General features: G+C 48.0%; 1 protein-coding gene across 7 annotated transcripts in view; it reads left to right on the top strand.

The window, feature by feature from the left end:
* The first annotated feature begins 12706 nt into the window (after positions 1-12706).
* The window catches only part of TCF3 (transcription factor 3), a 141675-nt gene continuing 132425 nt past the window's right edge, over positions 12707-21956 (top strand). For 4 of the 7 annotated variants that reach the window (XM_074978466.1, XM_074978462.1, XM_074978463.1 and 1 more), the window contains exons 1-2: positions 12709-13069; positions 16480-16584. In XM_074978466.1, coding sequence (XP_074834567.1) covers positions 16507-16584 — 78 coding nt within the window. In that variant the 5' untranslated portion in view covers positions 12709-13069; positions 16480-16506. Of the gene's footprint in view, positions 13070-16479; positions 16585-21956 lie in introns of all 7 variants that reach the window. The other 3 variants (XM_074978465.1, XM_074978464.1, XM_074978467.1) reach the window with 2 other exon arrangements.

The raw sequence follows: 21956 nt of genomic DNA, 5'->3' as shown, positions 1-21956 counted from the left end.
GCTTCCCAAGCTTTAAGTCCATCCTTTCTCATTCCGGTGAGTAGTTATTCAGCACCTTAGGGGGTCTGCTGCCTTCCATCCAAGTAAGAAGCACAGGGGTGAAAGGAAGCTTAGTGTAACCACAGGGAGTATGATCCAGTGGCCAGAGCACCAGGCTCAGCCACAGCAGCCTAGGGTTCTGCTCCTGACCTAGTGTGTGATCTTGCCCTGTCCACTCCCTTTCCACTCTGTCTATTCCAGCTCTGTGCCCCTCAGGGGAGGCACTTTGCCTGGGGAGAGTTCAGCCCAATGGATTCTGATCTCACTGTCAGTTTGGCACTAGAGTAACAGTGAAAGCAGGTTCTGCTGCCAGCCTGGAGAGTTACTCCACAGCTGTATTGTGCTCCCTGCCCCTGGGAGCCAGATGTTTGAAATGGACATTCATAACAAACATGTTCAAAAGAGCTTATAGCTTCTGGACAACCAGCAGGGCTGATCTCCCTTCCATGCCCAGAGGCTGGAACTGTGTCTGAGGTGCTCAATACGTCTCAAATTGGACATCCAAGGGCTGAGGCTCTTTCTCACACCATGGAGAGCTGAGTGTGACAGAGAGCAGACTGTGATGAAAGGCTAGTTGTGAACTAGTATTAAAGGGGGAATGAATCAAAGACACAGACCATGTTAGTGTGTATGTGTAGGTTAAAGTGTGTATGTCCACAACTGCATATTTACATTGTTTGCCCATGTTGATATTATGGTGTGCACTTGAGAGATGCATGTATTTATCTGTAGGTACACTTATGACTCTGTGTGTGTGTGTATGTACAGCTCTCTGTCTGCATGGTGGGTTTTTACAGGCCAAATCCTCAATAGCATTTAGACCCTGAACTCCCACTGATTTCAATTTAGACACCTAAATACCTTTGAGGACCTGGGCCCTTCCATGTGAATCAGTGTTTGTGGGCACCTGTCACCTGGATCTTAGTGTCCTCCTGTTGTGCCAGAGCTTCTGCACAGTGACAGTCAGAACTCACAGGACCTCAATGAGGGAGATTCCGCAGCCCACCCATGGGCCCTTGGCAGGCTCTTTCCTTCTGGATGTATTTCATGCAGACCCATGCTGCTGTGAGAAAAATTAAGTCTTGTAGAGGTTGATGGGCCTGTGAGTAATGATCCAAAAGAGACAGTCTCTCCTCCTGCAGCATAGATTATTACCCACACCTTTTGGATATGGGGCTTTAACATTGCCAGTTGCGTTAATGACTTACAAGACTACAAAGCTCTGCTGGAAGTATCAGATGCTCTTGGATGCTGTGAGGGGTGGACTGAGCCCCAGCTGGAGACCTCAGGGATCTGACGCACCCATCCCTGGAGCACTGGAGAGGTCCTCCAAACTGGCTAGAGAGGCTACACAGGATGCAACCAATCAGGGACCTGGAGGGCCTTATAAAAAGGGGTAGTGGGGCAGGGGTGAAGAGAGTTGGTAAGTTGTTGGGATGAGCTGCTATTAGACTGTGGTGTCCAACACTCTAGCCACATGTGGCTATTTGGCTTCTTCAGTGTGACTAGTTGGCTTGCATAATAAACATATTTTTAGACTAATGTGGCAAGTTTGCTATAGCAGTACCCACTAGGTTACTGCTTAGGAGCTGGTTGGACACCATGGTACAAGGAGCTGGAGGAGGATGGCATGCCTACCTGCTTGAGGGAACTACAGCACCCACCACAGCTAAGTGGGGGTGGAGAGCGAAAGGTTCCTGCCTGGCTGCAGGTGCCAAGTGAAGACTGACCCTGGCGAGAGCCCAGGAGAATGTTGTCTGCAAGGGGAAAGCCCTGAGAATATGGCCCCATAGCAGGGCTGAGATTACTTAAAGACAGAGCGTCAGGTGTGGCTAGAGAAAATGTCTGAGAACCGTTCAAAGGGGATCACCAGGAATACAGAACGTAGGCGCATGCAAACAGAGGGGTGCTCATGAGAGGTGGGTGTTGGCACTGTCACAGAGGCCTTCCATCTGGTGTTCCCTCTAAGTTTTTTCCATCCATGAGTGGAAAAATTTTACATGCACCAAGGCACATGAAGTTGTGCACTGCCAATAGAAACACAGGCTAATCAGCTGGGCAGCATCTGAATCTCTCCTGGGTGGGCACCCAACCACTCAGCATACAGGGAGCATCGCTTCCATCCCTTCCCCATGCCTATTCTTCCTGCTTTCTATGGGAGATCCTGTCTGGAAGAACTACACATCAGGTCATTAATGAAACCATATGCCCACTGCAGGGCACTATGGAAAGACACGGATGGGTCACTGTCTCCTGGCTCTGTGGTGTTCTATTTGCTTCCATACTAATGGACTCCTGTGGGAGAACTGCTCTCAGCTACACCACTGTAAGCCTGGAATAACTCCACCGTCTTGATCATTATGATGATTTGTAGCTTGTATTGAGGTAGCCCTGGGACCCCTTGGTGCTAGGAGCTGCACAAACACAGACCAAGCAGATGGTCCCTGCCCCAAGGAGCTTGCCGGTTAGTTCAGAGTGGTTCTGGTGTCGCTGAGAGCAGAATAGTACCAGAGGGGTAGCCGTGTTAGTCTGGATCTGTAACAGCAACGAAGGGTCCTGTGGCACCTTATAGACTAACAGAAAAGTTTTGAGCATGAGCTTTTGTGAGCACAGACTCACAAGGAACATCTGATGAAGTGAGTCTATGCTCACAAAAGCTCATGCTCAAAACTTTTCTGTTAGTCTATAAGGTGCCACAGGACCCTTCGTTGCTGTTTGAGAGCAGAATGTAGCCCTCTGGTGGACACCAATGCAAAAAGCCACCCCATTTGCTCCCCTGTACGGGGAACAGCAGAGGGACCCACTCACCCTTCTCAAGTTTGTACTTAGCTAACAGAATTACCATATTGTTTTGGGCCAACTGTCCCTCCAGTCCAGCATCTGCTGAAGTGGTCTGCAGCAGGGTCGCCAGAAAGGACAAAACAATTATTCAGTGAACAACTGTGGAATAATGGGGGGATGTCTTCACACACACCCTGAACAGCTGGTGGCTGGATTATGCCCCAAAGCATCCATTATGCAACTGATTTGTGTATCCTGTGTTGTCATATCTCCCATTGTTGTCCTGAGTCTCACAAAATTGGCAGCTTCTGGAATGGTGGATGGAACAATAGGAGAATCTCAACTTTCACACTCTTAAAAAAGGAAGTTCTGGCTTTTGTGGTTACAGAGAAAACCTGAAAACATGGCTCCTAAGGCTAAAAACCCCAAAAGGCAACTTAAAAAGATCCTAGGGAGGATTGTTTGTAAAAAATTGTTTTTAAACGAATTTCATGGGGTTTTTTAAAGGCAGAGTGTCCTTCTATTTGACATCACCGCCTTTCTTTGACTCTTACTAAAGTTTCATCTCATGTTGTGGCAGTGGGCTCCACATGCTACGTGTGGGATAGGGTAGGGGAAAAAAGCATTTCCTTTTATTTGTTTTCAATGCGTTGGTTTTCAGTTCATTGGATGACTGCATAGTTGTCTCTTCCGTAAACATGGGCAAATAGGAATCCCTCATCTGCCTTCTCTGCACAATTCATTATTCTGCACAGAACTGCCATGCCCCTCTCATTATTGTTATTTTTATTTATATTGTCATAGCATCTTGGAGCTTCAGTTGTGATTCGCCATGTGCTCACTGTGCTTGATGCTATTACAAAATAGAGCAAATCTCTTAAGTGAACAGCCCCTGGGCTGGATTCTGGCCTGTCCTATGGCTCCTCTCTGCTACATAAGGCCCATAAAGGGGATGGAGCAGCCCCTGGGGAAATTCTCCCAGTGCAAAGGTGGCATGGGATTGGCACACACAGCCCAGAGCAGCCCTCCATTACAGCCTCTGGAAGGGAAGCATTTCAGGGATGGGGCTGTCATGGTCAGGACAATGTGACCCATATACTCTGCATTCTTAAATGTGGGCTACAGAGCATGGTAGCTGGGTAAGGCTCATGCCCTGAGTGCTGGTCTAACTTATGCCAGAAGTCAAGATGTCCAGAATCTGGAAGGTGATTCTCTGACATAGGCACTCCTGGGGCTCTCCCCTTTGTCCTGTGCATCCAAAGAAGATTCCCCTTCCTTGTGGAATCTTCCCAGGCCATGCCCATCTAGGGTGTAAGAAAACATTGGCTATGCAGAACTGAAATGGGTTCAAGGGCCACCTCTTGCGGCCTCTCTCAGCGGCTCCTTCAAGCACCAGCTCAGCTGGTGGGAAACCAGACCACAGTCCTCATTTCAGACTCTGCCCAACCAAACTTCCTCTCTGCACCTGCTTTGACGCTGAAGTCATTTGAAATTGAACAGAAATGGCTGGGGTGTGAGCAGGAATGTAAGGAGAGCTCAGCTTCCTATTCCAAAGAGGGAGGAGTTAAAGTTAGTAAGAAAACACCTGGGCTTTCCTTTCCCCCTTTTAAGGCTTTGTCTACAAAAGAAATGATATGCAATCTGTTTTGAAACCAGAGCAAACTCCTGCATTGTGTGGACACCCTTTGTTCAGATTCAGCGCAGCTTATTTCAGTTGAGCTTAAACTGATACCCAGACAACTGAAACAAATATTGAGCTAATAATGAACTGAAACAAGTGCGTCCACTCTGATTTGATTACATGGGTTTACACTGATGATCGGTTTAAGAAATACGCTTTTCTCAAGGGGACAAGCCCCAAGGCAAGCTGTTTTTAACACAGGTGTAAAACTCTCCAGCTAACAAGGAAGTGCTCACACAGTAGCTCAGAGCTGGAAAAATAGCTCTGCCTCCACCATCACAAAGCTGAGCCAGTTATTTTACCACCCCAAGAAAGTAGGTAGGCATCACATTGCTGGATGTGAGGGGAACTCCTCTCTGGTGTAACTCCCACCTACTATTTCTTCCTAGCATGTGGTTTAGCACAGTACCCATTGCCATAGTATCTAAGCACTGAGGTGTAATTACCCTCATTACCATCATTCTGACAGAGAAATTATGGCAATAACAGCAACACAAGAGAACTAAAATACATTGTGCAACAGTGAAAAATTTGACTCTTTCAGCACATCACTTCCCAAAGATGCTTCCCAAAGATGCTCCCCTAATGGCTGAAAGGCAGGAATGGGAAGAGGTATTCCTTAGGAACACTGTGTTATTATTTATAGTCCAGCAACAGCTGGAATAGAGCATTGAGATCAGGGTGCTAGGTGCTGTATTTACTGTATTGTGCTAGGTGCTGTATTTACACACAGCAAGACAACACCTGCTCCACAATGGCAGGAAAAGGAAGAATTATTAACCTTAGTAACAGAGAGAAAGCTGTGCGAGTCTATATACTATCAAAACAAAAAAGCAGTAAAGTAGCACTATTAGCCTTGTTTTCCAGATGAGACACAGAGGGATTAAGACAATTTGTGCAGGATCCCACATGGCTTTTGCACTACTGTGAGGAAGGGAACACAGACTGAGCTCCACAGCATTTCACGTTAGGTCTTTCCAAAACACCTCACTCTGCAGAGGCTGGGTTATTCTGAGGCCCATGTCTCCCAGGCCCAGCAGGCACTAAGAAGGGATATTCCATCAAGACAGAGCAGGGTAACAGGTGCCAGTGACCCTGCAAGAAGTATTATTGCACGAAGTATTATTGCACTATTACATTATAGCAATGCAGGTCTTTACTCATGAAAGCTTATGCTCCAAAATATCTGTCAATCTATAAGGTGTAACAGGACTTTTTGTTGTTTTTGAAGATACAGACTAACACAGCTATCTCTCTGATAATTGCAAGGACACTTCAAAGCCATAGGGTGCTGATGTTTCTAATATCGTGCGTAAGTTTCAACAGGGCTGCATGAGAAGCATTCAAGGCACCTGGACACTGATTCCTGGAATGAAGGTGGGTCCATGGTGGTTAAATAGGAGCAAAACCTAATTTTTTCAACAAGTCCATTTAAATGGATGCAGTTTCCATAAAGGCTGCTCCAAATGAGGGGTTCCCAATATCCCAGCCCTGAGCTAACACAAAGTACACTAGGGATGTTGTATTTGACCTTTCAGAAAAGAGGACACCCGGGAGAGGGAGTGTAACTGTATCAGTATCCACCAACTCATGTTATAGCAATGCATTATAGTATATATAGTACATTAATACAACGTGAGTTGGTAGATACTGCTACCGATACACTCCCTCTCAGGGGGTCCTCTTTTTTTGTATGGTAACCCCAAAGTACATCAACCACAGAGCTGCGCTACTAGGAATTCAAATGCCAGGACCTGTTGATCCCTGCAATAGCCCTACTGAGGTCAGTGGAGTTACCCTGAGATGGATCTGCCCCCCGGGTGCCTTACCATGCAGCCATAGTCCTCACTCAGGCAAAGCTCCCCTGGATTTGCCCCATTGCATTTCTCCTTTCCCCAGTGGAGGAAGCTTGTGAGTGGGGGTAAAAGTCAGCAGCTGCACCCTGGGGTGCTACCCCAGCCACAGCTGGCTGAGCTGCAGCAAACCGCAGCAGGGAGCTCCTGGAAGAGCTGGTGGGACCTGGACAGTGCCTCTAAGAAATGTGAAAAACACTTCAATCTCCCTGGACACTCAGTAGCAGATTTAAGGATGGCAGTCCTGAAACAAAGAAATTTCAGAAATCAAATGGAGAGCGAAATCTGTGAGCTGCAATTTATTTGCAAATTTGACTCCACTAACCATTAAACAGATTAAACAGAGAGTGGGGCTGTGTCTACATGGGCACAAATCTTCGAAATAGCCATATTTCGAAGATTACTAATGAGGTGCTGCATTGAATATTCAGTGCCTCATTAGCATTAGGATGCTTCCAGCTGCAGCGCTTTGAAAGCACCGCTTTTGAAAGGGCACAGCTCAGCGTGGCTACACGGGGGTCCTTTTCGAAAGGACCACGCACCTTTCAAAATCCCCTTATTCCAATCAGGGAACGGGATAAGAGGATTTCAAAAGGTGTGGGGTCCTTTTGAAAAGGACCCCCATGTAGCCGCACTGAGCTGCACGCTTTTGAAAGTGGCGCTTTTGAAGCGCCGCTGGCGGAAGCATCCTAATGCTAACGAGGTGCTGAATATTCAGTTCAGCACCTCATTAGTAATCTTCAAAATGGCCACTAGCATGGCTATTTCGAAGATTTGTGCCCATGTAGACACACCCTGGGAATGGCTCACAGCTTACAAAGGCAGCTTCTCTGCCCTTTGTGTTAAGATCTCCCCATTAGACTCTTGACAATGGCTCACATCCCCCTGTCTGATCTGACTTGTTTTTTCCTCTTTTGATACCTACTGTTGATAATGGGCCATTTCCACCTTGCTGAATAGACCTTGTCAGCTCTGTCCCTCCCTTTTTCTGGGACCCCATGCTTTAAATACCCCTCTGAAACCACCCCGCCCCCACTCATGCATCTGATGAAGCAGGTCTTTGCCCACAAAAGCTTATGCTCCAAAATATCTGTTAGTCTATAAGGTGCCACAAGACTTATTGTTCTCAAAGCTACGGACTAACGCGGCTACCCCTCTGATAAGAAATGTGAAGTTACTTTCATCCCAAGTGGGGGAGCAGATTCCCCTTCTGCTTGGACATCTCTTGGGGCTCCTGGCAGGCTGCAATGGCTGGGTCCCTCTGCTGCTCCCAGCTCCAGGTTCCCCACAGGTAAACAAGGCCTGGGAAAGGGGCGCTGCAACCTTCGCATGCTGCCCTACATGCCTCTCTCCCTCTCCCCATGCTCTATGAACCATCCTGGCCAGGTGGATGGATTTGTTGCTTGCCTACTGAGGAAAGGAGCCACTGAGGCTGGACGAGAAAGTGCAGAGGGAAGGAGGAGGGAAATGGCACCAAGCCGGCCCAAGGGGCAGTGGCAGAGCTGGGGACAGGGAATGGCAGGCAGGATGCAGCCTTGAAGCACAAGCAAACTGCAGAGGGGATTGGCTTGGGCAGACATATGCTCGCTGGCCACCCCTGCAGCATGGTGGGGACTAGCTCAGCATGGGGCCCACCCCACGCCTGGTCAGTTTACATGGCTCCTTCACCCTGTTTCCAGCAATCCAGGAGCAAACCCACAGGAGAGGCCAGCAAAGCTGTTGTTTGCACCTGACCAGTGTCAGATGGGTAGCGGTGTTAGTCTGTATTTTCAAAAACAAGAAGAAGTCCGGTGGCACCTTATAGACTAACAGATATTTTGGCTTTGCCCACGAAAGCTTACGCTCCAAAATATCTTAGTCTGTAAGATGCCACAGGACTTCTTGTTGTGTTTGTACTTGTGCATATCCCCTCGCTTTCAAGGCTGGCTGGGCATGTGTGTGTATGATTGGCACCACTTCAATTCCTGTCTTGGAGCAATTCCCTGGGATGCAGAAGGGCCAATGGCCCAGCACCAGGACATCTTGCTCCCATAATCAAGATGGCTCTGTGATAATTAAATAGGGCCCAAACCTAAAAGAGTCACAGACTCCCTTACCCCTCTGGGGAAAACGAGCACTAACGTGGATGCGAGGGAGATGTTTTCAACACATCTGTTTAAATGGCTGCAGTTTCCTTCCCCGTTCCAGTAAACATTGCCTTTAAGTTTTAGGTGATGGCTGGCAGCACAACAGGAGCCAATGCTGGGTGCAAAGTGGGGTTTTCAAAGTGAAAATTAAAACATCTGTCACAGCAGCACCACAGCAGAACATGGCACCTGGCAAGAAAATGGGCCTTCTGGCTGGAAATGGAAAGCCACCCCTTTTACAAGTGAGAACACTGTAGTGATAGCTATGGTCTGTAACTAGGTCAGGGTGACCAGAAATTGAGGGGAGAGGGCGTTGTCCAGTGTCTGTTTGAATCTCATTCCCCCCAGAATCCATTCCAGGTCCCAGGAACCCAGGTCCATTTGTTCTCCTTCCTCTTGTACTGGGGTAGACTTTGTAAGATTAGATAAAATCACTTTCTCTCCCACAACAGTCATACGTAAGTTTCAGATTGTTTTTGTGCCCACCTCCTTATTCCTATTTAACTTCAGTACAGCATGCTACAAACAGGGGTGAGCAAACTTTTTACATCAGGCTCTAGTTTTTGTCCCTCCAATTAGCAGCTCCCTCCCCCAACCAGTCTAATGTCATCCAAATCAACAGAAATTTTGGTTATGTTCATATGGGGAAAAGAACTTTCAGTATGTGTAAGAAATGACTGCAAAAGCTTTATTAACGGGTGTATAAATGTGAATACACCTACATAAAAACACTAGCCTATTTCAACATTTTTAATGAGATGGATGAGCCTAAGACCTAGTAGCCATCATGCTGCACCCCCTTACGAAATTTCACACACACACGGCTCCCCATTTCCCACATCCCTGCTATAAGACATGCCTGCACTTAAGAGTCCTGGCTCCCAGCAGTCTACTGATTTGGTTAGATACCTGGTGCAGTTAGAAATCACACCAGCCCTAAAGGAGTGGGTTCTGGTTACAGCCAGCCAGCCAAAATTGTATTAAAAGGCCATTCTCTGGTATTTCAGAAGGCAACCCATCCCACCCCCTTTGCCTGTTCAATCTGCAAAGTTTCTAGCCTGCATGGAAGTATCTGCAGGTCCTAGCCTGTGTTGCCTAGTCACTGGGAAAGAGGGATGCTGCTGCCAAAAGTGGGAAATCCTTGCCAGTACTTGGGCATGGGTAAATATTTTGATACTCATGAAGAAGCCAACATGATCTTTAAAATCATTCATGGAGTTCCCAAGCTCTGAAGCAACAGAGAATAAGACAACCACAGTGAGAGAGAAACTGCTGAAAGAATGTGGGTAACACAAACCTTCACTCACACCCGGTTATCTGAAGGTGGGAATTCAAACCTGTGCAGCTGTGAGTGTGGACACTTACATTTGATTTAAGTGGCCTGTACCAATTCAACACACAGTAAGCACATCCACTTCCCATTAATGCACACAGACACTATGGCACAACTTCTGTGCCTAGAGAAGCCTTAGGACACACTCCTAGATCTACAGCTGACAGGAACTTGTCCAGTGCCAACTCCTTTAATTCCTATCCCTGCAGAGAAATGGCTACTGGAACTATGGACTGGGTCAGGACAGGCGAGCTAAAGATGAAGCACAAGATAAAGAATGTTTCTCAAGACTAATTATTTTATTAAAACACTAATCTAGGAACAAACTGACTCTGGCAGTGTCTAGATTGAAGAGATCCATCAGCAAGACATACACAAATACTTTGCACAACATGCCTATCTCCTGCCAACAGTTCTGTCAGGAGAGGCTTACCCGACATTTGGCCTCTCTACACAGGGCCAAACCCCCTCTGCTGACATATCCCTTCCTCCTTGTGGAATGAGGATGACCATAATGTCAGCAGAAGATGCCCGGAGCAGCAATTGTCTGTTGCAAGTCCTCCAGGTTTCCAACTGAACCTGAAATCTACGCACAGCCCATCACCCGTTCACACCAGGTGGCAAACTTAACAAGAGGACTGAATTTTTTATCAACATCTTTGATACAAAGAGCTTCCCCCAAGGGCTTTTACATATTAAAGCATTGTTACAAAGTTAAAAATGGAAATTAAAGGAAACTGAAAGAGCAAAATCTGAAGGTGTAGCACTAAAAATATATCAATATATGGATATATCAAAATATTAACTGTACTGCATATAGACTCCACATAAACCAGGACCCCTGTGTGCAGGGTGCTGGACACACACAACAATCAAGCCCCCTCTGTTACAATCTAAGTATCTTGGTCTTACATCACTTGGTGGCCTAGGATCCCTCAGTGCTTGGGAACATTCAGAGCCAGGGTGAAGGGGTTTATGGGAGCAGAGCTAGCAACAAAGCTCAGATATTGTTCGGACCATCCTGAAAGTGGGGTTTCAGGGATTTCTTCTGTTGTCACCATGAATCACCTGCCCCATTGGTCCGTATCCAGCTTGGACATCACCATCGTGGGGCCCCAGCTGCCTCCTTCTTATGTTTGTGGACCACCTGGCACAAGGAAGTTCTAGTCCAGGCTTAGGCCACTAGGTGCTACCCCGACACACACAAACCACTACCCACTGGTTGGGGCCGGCCAGCAGATTTCTTCCTACCCTCCTTTGCAGAGGGAGGAGCCAACTGCCTTCCCCAGAGCCAGGGGACCGGCCCCGCCCGCCTATAGGGCTACGTTTCAAAAGGATATTTGGGTCCCCGCTGCACGGACAGGCTGCAGCAGTGGAAGGGACAGAGTCCCTGCAATAGTAGCGCCCACCCCCGCCCTCGGGAGTGAACAAAGCGACAACCTTCGCGTCCCCCAGCAGCCCCACCCAGGTCTCCGCCTGACCCCAGCGCTGCGGGAGCCCCTGGCCCAGCGGGGAGGTGCGGGCTGCAGACACAGCTAAGCCCCCAGCCGCCTCTGACTTCGTAGTCCAGCCTCCCTGCTCCTTAGGAGCAGGGCAAGCAAGGGGCGGGGAGTGGCTCTGGTTGGCTGAGCCATCTGCCACTCGCGGCCACTGGGTCCTCCCGTTGGACGATGCCCTACGGCCTTATCATTCCATCTCTCGGTGCTCCCATTTCGTCATGCTGCTGCTGCTGCTGTCGCCGCCACCTCCCATTGCCCCAGCTACGCTCTGCGTCCAACGTCCCCCTCCGCCAGGAAACATAGTTCCACTCCGCTCCTCCTAGCTCCACCCACCCACGCTCTGCTCCTCCTTTGCTCCGCCCCCTCCAAGCTTCTACTCTTTCCTTGCAGGCCCGGGAGGGCGCCCTTCACGCTGGCGTCTGAGCATCTCGCTCCCTAAGGCAGGTTTCTTCCCTGCCCCACTGGAGGGAACAGGATGGCTGTAACCGGGGGGCGTTGAGCCCCAGCCAGACCACAGCACAGGCCCAAGGCTCCCAGCCCAGTGCCTTATCCATTTTGCCACTAACCCTCTTCCCCATTCTCATCTTTTCTCCCAACTACCTTTTCTCTCCCTCCTGCGTTCATCCACCCCGGACACCGACTCACTGCTTCTCCACCCCCTGCATCCACCCCTATTTCTGTTTTCTTTCCTATCACCCCTACCTCCCATTTCACTCCTCCCTCCATCCACCCCCTACCTCCCATTTCACTCCTCCCTCCTGGCACCCCTCCATCGATGACCACCCCCACTTCTGTCCCCCCCAGCACCCCTCCACTCCTCCCTGCCCCTGGGCTCCCCCATCTCCCTGGTAACCCCCCCAAAGCCCGCAAATCCCACTGTCCAAACCAGCCACCATCTCCCTTCCCCGGCTGCTTCTTCCAACTTCCCCAAGACCCCAATTTCTGGACCCTTTTTTGCCGCACTCCCAAAGGATCAGCCCCCCTCAAAACTCACACCTCAACTTTACCCTGCCTTCACCACTCCCGTGGGGAACAGCTACACCCCACCACCTTGAGGGGCATTTCGGAGGGGATAATTTAAACCCCCCGAACTGGGTACGGGAGCAAATGGGAAGACAACCACCAGGGAGAGAAGGCTGGAGAAGGAGGGGGGAGTGGAGAGGAAGAGGGAACCCCAGGAGGGAGAGCAGAGAAACGTGGGGGAGGGTTGGGAGACATGGAAGAAGGACAGGGTGAGAGGAATGGGGGGAGGGAGGGAGCGGGCCGGGCCGGGCCGTGCCAGCGAGGCGGGCAGGACCTCCCATCGCCCCGCCCCGCCCCGCCCCGCCCGCGCCGCGCAGCTGGCCCGCGGCGGAGGGATACGGCGGGGGAGGCGTCGCTCCCATCCGCAGCAGCCCCGATGTGCAGGCGGGGCGGGGGGGCTCCCCTGTCTCCGGCCGCCCCAGCGCCAGCAGCCGCCCTTGCCGCGGGGGGACGATGAGGAGGCAGCGGCCGTAGCTGCACCGCTAGGGAGCCGCGCGGCCCGTGTGGAGCCAGTGCGCCGCCGCCGCCGCCGGGCGCTAGAGAACAATAGAACCTGCGGCGGGCTCCGGGCGGGACGGGACGGGAGCGGGGCGCCGCGGCGCGGCGCGGCCCTAGGCAGCCGGCGGGGGGAGCCAGCCGCCGCTTTGTCCGGGAGCCCCTGGCGGCGGGGCAGCAGCGCCCGGGGGGTTCATGCGCTTCCCCTCCCCCCCTTGGAGGCTTTTCTTCCCGAGCAGGTAAAAGTGGTGCGGAGGGACGGGCTGGGTGGGTCCTTCACCCACCCTTATCCTGGGCTTGGTGTCGGGTCCCTCCTGTGGTCCTCGCAACTGCTGCCAACTTCAGCCTGGGGCAAGGGGGGCAGCTCGGAGAGACCTGCGCCGCGGAACCGCCCGCAGTGTCACAAGCCCCTTCTCTTGGGGGGCCGGGAGTGTGTTTAGAGGGGTTTGCTTGTCTTCCCCCCCTCTTCGCCTCCCCTCTAGGCCCCTTCCGCGGGGAGTTTATTGTCACCGCTCCGCACACGAGCGGGGACTCGTGCAAACTTCGGCTCGGCTGGGGGGGGTGGTCGGAAAGGAGGAGGATTTGGGGCGCTGCATTTCGGTCTCTTCCTTTCTCAACCCTGCGACCGGGGGAGACTAAAACACTCCCCTCCATTCATTTGAACTTCATGTCGGAGCCTTCGAGGGAGCGTCGCGCGAAAGGCTGATGGGGGGCGTTCACGTCCCCCTTTTCTTCCCTGTATCCCCACCCCATTTCCAGGTCACTCCTGTAGGGAGGCAGTTGTGCCCTGCACCAGAGCCCCGGTAGACTCGCTTTCGGGGGCGGGGGGAACAAAGCCAAGTGGGTTGTATGGAGATGGCTGTTTTTTGGGGGGTGGGGAGGACCAGGCTGTTGGCGCATGGAGCAGATTGTCCCCATCCTAGGGCTGTAGCTTGCCTGGGTTATTTAGGGTGTGTAGCTGAGTGGTGGGGGGTGGTCTTCTCATATCCCTTCCCCACAAGCCTCTAAAGGCCGCTGTTCGTACACGGGCTCATTGTTCACCCGCGCTTTGTAAACTTCAGCCCAGACCCTCTGGGCAATCCGAAGGGCCTGGCGAAATAGGGGTCGGATGGAGGTGGTTCTTTGGGGGCCAGGGGCTATAGCAATAACCGCCCCCTCGCCGCCCCTCAAATTGGGCTGCTGCAAACTTCTTCTTGGCTCTGCAGGAAAGGTTAAAAGCTCTGGGCAGGCTCTCGTGGGTGGGTGGAAGCGTGAGAACGCGCTGGGGTCCTGGTGCCTCTTTCGCGTTGCGTTGGGGGGGAGGGTTGTGAAAACGAGGGTCTGGAAGAGCAGCTGGCCTGGAGCAGGCTCATTGTTCCCCTCTCCTAGCCTAGTTTAAATGGCTCGAAGTGAGAACATGAGCTTTCCCCCCTCCTGTCCCCAAACCACGCTGGGAAAGTTGGGGGGAGGACGGCCTAAATATTTTGGCCACCTCCACGGGTCGGTCTGAAACTTGTGGGCTGCAGCTCCAGCGGGGTTTGTTTATCCTGCCTTTGGAGGGGGGATGTAGTTTGCAAACTTTCCCTGGGTGGTGTCAGCTCTGGCGGGGGGGCTTTGCGAGCTGCCTTCGGGGGCGACTGCAGGCTAGGCCTTGGCTGGAGTTTGGGGACGGGGTTTTGGGGGCGGGGGAGGAGGACGGACGGAGGGAGGGAGGGGGCGGGGAGGAAAGGAGCGAGAGCTGGTGGCGGTGAGGAGCCTTTGTCCAAAGGCAATAAGGTGCAGCCCACAGAAACTCATGTCTCAGGTTGAAGTGCATGGTGGGGGGGGGGCGGGCAATAAGGGAACATCTGCTGTGTGTTAACTGGGGGAAAAGGGCTTCTCCGCTGGCATGCAGCGGAAAAACTGCTGTGAATGATTTCAGATTGAAAAATAACACTCTCCAGCAGCTCCATTTGCTTCAGAGGCAGAATCCCCCTGTCCCCCCCCACCCCGCCGTTTGCACTGACTGCTGCTTGGAGGTGGGGGGAGGGAAACACACAAATCCCCTTCACTTGTTAGCCCCTGCCTCCAGCGCTCAGCCCTGTAAAAGCCATTACAAGCGTTTTGCACGCTGCACACCTTTGTTGTCCTTCCTGCACGTTCCAGTTTTCTTAGTCTTTATTTTGCAGTGTAACAGAACACAGTCCCCCACCATGGCCCTCGCTCGGTTACATGATCCGAGCAGGCGTCTTGCTTTGTAGAACAGGAGGGTTTTTGAAAATGCTAAGAGAGTTTTAAAAAAATATTTTTTGTGGGGGGGCATGCATGTGGCATAAGTTCCTTCTTTGATCTTAATAAAACCTTGTCCCTTGTTTCAAGCTGCCTTTGAGAATTGCAGTTTTCTGGAATTGGTTGAACGGGTCCCTTTCACCCCCCACCCTTTTCCTCTGCCTTGCTTTTGACTTGCTAGACTGGGGGCTCCTTGCTGAAGCAGGGCTGTCCTTTTAGGACCCCCTGAGCAGAGGGAAAGGGGGACATAGTGTTTTTCACAGTCAGTTTAAAAGTAATTGCTCGATGCACAGATGACACAAAGGCAGGTTTAAAAAACAAAAATCTTCTGGTCTATTTATTTTTTCATATAGTGACAAAGGTCTCTTATGAGCCAGATGGATTTCAGCATATTTATTTTTTTAAACTTCGTTGAAAGGTAATGGATGAGCCAGTGCTTCTTGGGAATGCTTTAGAAAAGTTTTATGTGCATGTAAAATATTAAACTTGTGATTGAGTTAAATTATTGACCAGCTGTACTTGATAGACCTTCAATGATCGAGTTAATTCTTTATCCCATCCCTGCCTCCTTTTCTCCTCCTAAAGAAATAGTTTCTTGCTGTGATGGGATTTCTTTGGCTAAAAAAGAGAAATCTGTAAAATTGGGCAGAACAATGTTTACCTGCCTTGCAAGATTGCTTTGAGATTTTTATTTTCAAAAAGCCCTTTGAAGATGAAACAATTTATTATTTGCCTTTATTTTTCTCATCATTTGTGAGGAGGTTATTGTCTGTTTAGTAGCTAAGTCTCTTACCTAGTGGCTAGATTTTCAGACTTGCCAAGCACCCATCCATCCCTCCAGTGGGCATGAAATCAGGCCCTTTTTAAACTTTAAAGAGAATGGGGGGTGTGTCTCACAGAGAGGGTGCTGTGTTAGGCTCTATCTTCATGTAACAAAAAAGTCATCCTGTAGCACTTCAAATATTATTTAATGTATTAGGTGATGAGCTTTGGTGGGTCAGACCCACTTCTTCAGATCTGGAAATAGACAAAAACAGTGGGAGGGGAACTCCCTCAAAGGGAGGGGGTGAAAAGCCCCAGCTTACCCAGAGCCTGAATGATATCTTGCCTGAACCCTTTGATAAATGAGTTGACTTTTTTTTTTCATTTGCTGCATGTTAGGAACAACAGAATTGGTCTGAATTGGTGGAATTGGCAGCAAAAAACAAACATACAAGTGTGTCTGGTCAATGGGAGGCTTGTTCCTGCCTCCTGGTGCCATGTGAGGACTTTCACTGAGTTCTGAGGCACAGAAGTTGGGAGCTTGGGATTTGCAAGTGATTTTTCTTTTAAATGTCTGTGGGGTGGGTAGTTTGTTCTAGTCATTAAAGTATCTCTTCCCTTCCCCCACCGTTTTCTTTAGGACTGCCACTGTCGAGTCTGTGGGAGTATGAATCAGCAGCAGCAGCAGAGAATGGCTGCAGTTGGGACAGACAAAGAACTCAGTGACCTGCTGGACTTCAGTATGGTAAGCAAGCTCTTTTGGGGGGGGACCTTTAAAGGGACAGTAGCTTTATTTATTTTCAGCCTTCTTGAGAGCTAGGAGAATTGGGGAGTGGAGGGGAGGGAAAAATGGAAAAGTGAGCCTGTAAAGAGAGGCAGATTGGTCATGATGGGTTTCATCCATGTTGTGCGTGTGCTGCAGTTTGGTTCTGCTCCAAGTTAAGCAATGAGGCAATCTGGTCAGCAGTAGTAAAGACTTTCCTAGCACTAGAAACCCAAGTAGTCCTGTAGCACCTTAAAGAGTAAGACCCAGGAAAGCTCACTGTCTAATAAATAAAATTGTTAATCTTTAAGGTACTACAGGACTGCTTGGGTGTTTTGGTTTTGTTTTGTTTTTTTGTGAAACTATGGATTATGCAGTGAGCACATTGTGATCTTTGAGTGGGGAAGTTCTGTGGAAGCCAAAACCATTAGCCAGTTCTATTTAAACACTCAAAGCAAAATGTGCAGGATGATAACTTCTGAAGATGTGGCTGTGTAACTGATGCAAAGATGGGGCTTGATTTATGTTAATTCTTCAGACTGTGTTTCCTCTTCCCATATATTCAAATTGTTGAATTCATGTATTTGCAGATTATTCTATCTCAATTTGCTGTTTTGCTCACCAGCCCTATATATATTTTCATGGGGATTATGTACTCGTGTATGTCAAGTAACATTGACTAAGAAGTTTACCGGAGAGTGTCTGTGCTTTTTGGTCTCATTTTTAATAGCAGCAAACAAAGGCTGCATCCTGCTAACATATGAATATACTTAGCCCCACACACACAAGTAATTCCATTGAAGTTGCTGGAACTACTGTGGTGTGCTAAGACAAGTGCTTGTGTGATCAGGGCTTGCATGTGACATTTGTAGTTGGTGAGTGACTTGGGGAAAGAGTTACACTATTTTTGAAAGCAAACTCCAGCTTCAGTTCCTCTGTCATGCTGCACCCTATTGACACTTGGTATGTGTGTCTTGCGTTGTAGATAAGCAAACAGCCTACAAATTGGGAAAACACAGCTACACAAAAAGGAAAAACCATTAAATAGTAGTGAAGACATTTGTCTTCTGAATGTACCTCATTATTAGTAAATGACACCTTTGAGATAATTTCCCCCTCTGGGGTACAAAGTAAGGGGGCATTGCTTGCCCCTAATTTCCTTTATAATTTGTCTTCACACACTATACCTCTCCTGCATACCAGCATAAAGGGACAATATAGATGAGAAAACTTCTCAGAATAAAGCCAACCAGCAGCATTCAGTAAGACGCTTCAGTTTGCACAGGCCTTATGTGTGTCAATGTGTAGGCTCTTCTGACAGTGTGTGAGAATTCCCATGGTAGTGGGATAGGATAAACTTCTCCCTGCCACTTACAGCTGATGGGAAGTTGAACCAATAAAAAAGAAACAGGAATGCATTTTATAGGTACTAGGAAACTGCTGTGATGCTATACCTCAAAAATACAAGGATGTCCAGGGTTCTTTGGGGAAGGATGAGCAACTTGTTTTTTCCATTGCTTAAGAGGTCTCTTCCTTTTGGCAGGTGTCTTGCAATTCACTGCTCATTTGTATGTCTGAGTGATCCGAGTTCTGAATGGCAATATTCATAATTGAGCTCAGGATTAGAGAGTTTATTTCTTTCTCCCTTCCCAAAAAATTCCTGACTACTCTTTGCAACTTATTTTCAAATTTCCTGTAAACTGTCCTTATTTGCAACTCCTGCAGTTGTTCAGCGCCATTATAACACCACCACATTTACCCTTTATATTATAAAAATCTCCCTGGGCCTAGGAGTTTGATCTGGAGCTAAGTAAGATTCAAGACATTTGTTAAAATTGTTCTCAAACATTAGTGTAAATTTACAGTGACTTCAGCTTTTACACCAGAGTCAATCCAACATCTGACTGGAATTTGGAGCAGTGTGTCCATAACTCACTTTGTCAGCAGGGCTCCAGATGAGTACCAGAATCTGCTGCTGGCAGGAGGGAGCCTGAGGTGGCTTCCTTCAGGGCTGGTTTGGGGGTTGGGATATCACAATAACCATCAGGCCTAGGCCTGCAGTTTCAAGTCGGTGGAAGTGCTTTAGTGAGCTTTGAAACTGGGCCTTTTGTGTCCATCCACACTCGGACATAGGTGTATGTTTTTCCCTAAAGGGGCTCTCTAAAATCGTATCCCACTGAAAATGAGACTTCAAAAACCTAGTAGATAACATTCATACTTAACAAGCATGTGGTATAGAAGTTACATAGTTAAATCTTTGGAGCATTGCAGGGTGCTCATATGTCTTGTAAGTGGGATATAATTGCTGTCTTATAGCTGTATTGCCTAGGCTGGTATGTGTGTTTTTTTTGTTTTTTTTTTTTTAAAAAACAAAACAAAACACTCTTCTCTGAATAAGCAGGAATGAAAAGTTGTCCCAGTGATCTGTGTCAGGGTAGGATAAAGGAACGAAGACGACTTTGTGGTTAACAGGAACTGTTTGGATTAGTATGTCCTCCCCACCCCCTCTATCTGATAGTGATTTTTGCACCAGCTCGGGGTGACTTTTATGTTTTGGCCACTAGTGGATGTGTAGGTGCTGTGAGGACAGCCTACCCCTCATCAGTGGAGATTTACCACAGCATCCTGGCAGAAGGAGTTTGCAAATCTGGAAGAAAGAATCCCAGAAAATATTGTTGTATTGGTTCAGAGTATTAGTTACATTTAGTTTTCCTCATTGTACTATCATTGTAATAATTCTTCAACTTGTGGCTCGGCATTTCTGAAGCTTCCTATGTTTCCCCTCTTCAGAAGGGACATCAGCCAGAGCGAGGCTGCACTCACAGCTATGACTATTGTAAACTAACTTGGGGCTTGTCACTTCAACTTGCTACAGTTCATGCCATTCAGCATGTACCCATGCAGCAAGTGTCACAACTCTGTTTGTCCATTGGTCTCCATGCTGTCAAACTACTTTTGTCAGAGTGCATTCTGGGCAACGTGGGTAGCTATCCCACAGTGCCCTAGTAGGGAAATGGTCCTTAGAGGGCGCCCATGCAGAGTGACCGTGGTGGCACAAAGCCTATGGTGCAGTGCAGTCTGGGATGTCCTAGCGTGATGAGAACTGCTGGGGAAGAAGCAGTGGCCAAACAATTACAGGCATGATTATGGGTCCTGACTGTGCCATAGAAGTGTACCAACCTGGGTACATGATGGCAGCTGAGTGCCAGTCTGAGCCTCTGGCAGAGGTGCAACACTGCTTGTCTGCCACTGTTTACAGAGTTTTATCCATGTGGTGTGTGGCTATGTTGCAAGTTGCAATACGGACAGGGACTTTTGGCTAGAGAGCACTCTGTACTGAATGCTGAACCACATGGATCCAGCCACCTCCTGAGGAGTAAAACTTTGTGCAAGGCTTAGTCATGTTCAACCTTCCCAAAGCTAAGTAACAAGCATCTAGCTGCCTTTTTTTGCATGGATAATTTTTTTTGTCTGAAACACCTTAAAACTTTCGTTCAGCTACTTCCTATAGTTAAAATGCTGTGACTTTAAAGCTCTGCTGTATATCTCCCTGTCGCAAAGGCAGAGGGCCTGCATTTCCATGATAAAACTTGCTTTTGTGTAGAATATAACTAATGAAGTTCACTTACCCTTAAGTAAGCAAATAAGGCTTTAACTTCGGGGGGGGGGGGGGGTTCTGCTTAGAAGAGCACTTAATGCTTTTGCCGATTTTGAGTGCTCCAAAACAGCTTTCAGATTTAACTATTTTTTTAATTTGAGACTTACCTTATGACCTAAAGGCTTGCTATGTTGTAATTCATTGCTTCAGGGTAGTAAATGGAATATTTTTTAATGGAGTTAATATGCATGAGTGGTGGCTGCACAAAACTGGCTGCTTATAATCTGGGCAGGTGTGAAATTCACTTAAATTAGCCTGGAAAAAGAGTTCTTAAAACAGCTTTTTCAAAATCTGTATTAATTCTGCAGGCTGCAGTGACTATGAGGTCATCAAAATCTGTAAGCTAATAAACACACACATATGAATGGACTTTCTCTTATATAAGCTTATCTTTCAGACCACTGCTGGTATCTTACATGTAATCATCCATTAAAATATACCTCTATTTTTCCCTACTTTTTGTTTTTATTGGCTCAAAGAATGACCCTGTGAGATCTGAGGGGCTAACAGTTAAGTAGTTGTCATCTTTCCAGGAGACTGAAGACATCAGTGCAGTAACTTATAAACTGTATGCAGAAATGTAAGATGGTGGATTTTACGTAATACCATTAAACCCATGTTGTTCAAAGCCAACAAAGCAAGTAATGAATGAACTACAAAATTGCAAAAACTTGATGCTGAAGTCCTTCAGTTACATGCTTCCTTTTTCCTTCTAAATATCTTTTTGTTTTTAAAGTACTGTTATATTTGAAAGCAAAAAGGAAATTGACTGTGGGTGAGTGAACTTAGGCTTTGTTGTTGAATGATGCAAACTAGCACAGAGAACACTGTAATCTGATTTACACTATGCCCTTAAATGATGCATAGCAGTGTGACTTAAACCCACGCCACTGTGGAAGTACAGATGTTGACAGTAAAAGTATTACATTTCCTGCATTTCATTTATATCTGGTTTACAAATTTGTATTGAAATAATAGTATGTGGTTCCTATGAAATGTTGATGCTTTCAAGTTTCTGCTTGCTTTGATGAATGATAGTTCTTTAATTCCTATCATAAGGAGAGAGCAGAAAAGGGTTGCTACAGAGACCACTGACAGTATCTTTCAAAACAGAATAAGGAAGATGAAGAGGAGGTGGGAAGGCATCCCTCATTCATGTGTGTTCAGTGTGTGGGCGTGTTGGGGATTGCCAAAAATAGCGATGGTGGGGGGAGACCCCTTTGCAGAAGTAGAAGAGAAACTGTATTGCACAATGGAACAAAACGATACATTTTCCCCATTGGCATTTTCACTCTAACCTTGTGGGGGTTTTTTGTTGTTGTTGCATCAGCAATTACTAAGCAGAAATTCTTATGAAAATAAGCAAACTGAAGCTTAAACCACCATGCCCAAGTGATGCTGAATGCTGTAAATGTAAGGATTTCCACCTCCAGCCAACCCCCGCCCCCCACACACATCAGAGAACATCTTTACCATTCTTGGAAGTGAAGATTAGTGACTATTTCAGGTAAAGTAACACTTCTGTCTTGGGGAAGGAAGTAAGGCAGTGTCTCTTGCTGGACTAATGAAATGAATTTCTGGCTATCGTTTTTAATACCATTTATTTTAAAAAATCTCTCTCTAAGCTGACAAGATGGGTGAGGTAATATTTTCTAGGTCAAATCAAAGATATTACTGTACTTCAATTAAATTGTCT

This window comes from Carettochelys insculpta, chromosome 27, assembly GCF_033958435.1.
Source record: "Carettochelys insculpta isolate YL-2023 chromosome 27, ASM3395843v1, whole genome shotgun sequence".
Lineage (NCBI taxonomy): Eukaryota > Metazoa > Chordata > Testudines > Carettochelyidae > Carettochelys > Carettochelys insculpta.
The sequence above is the reverse complement of the archived record's forward strand: the minus strand, read 5'-3'. Positions and strand labels throughout refer to the sequence as shown.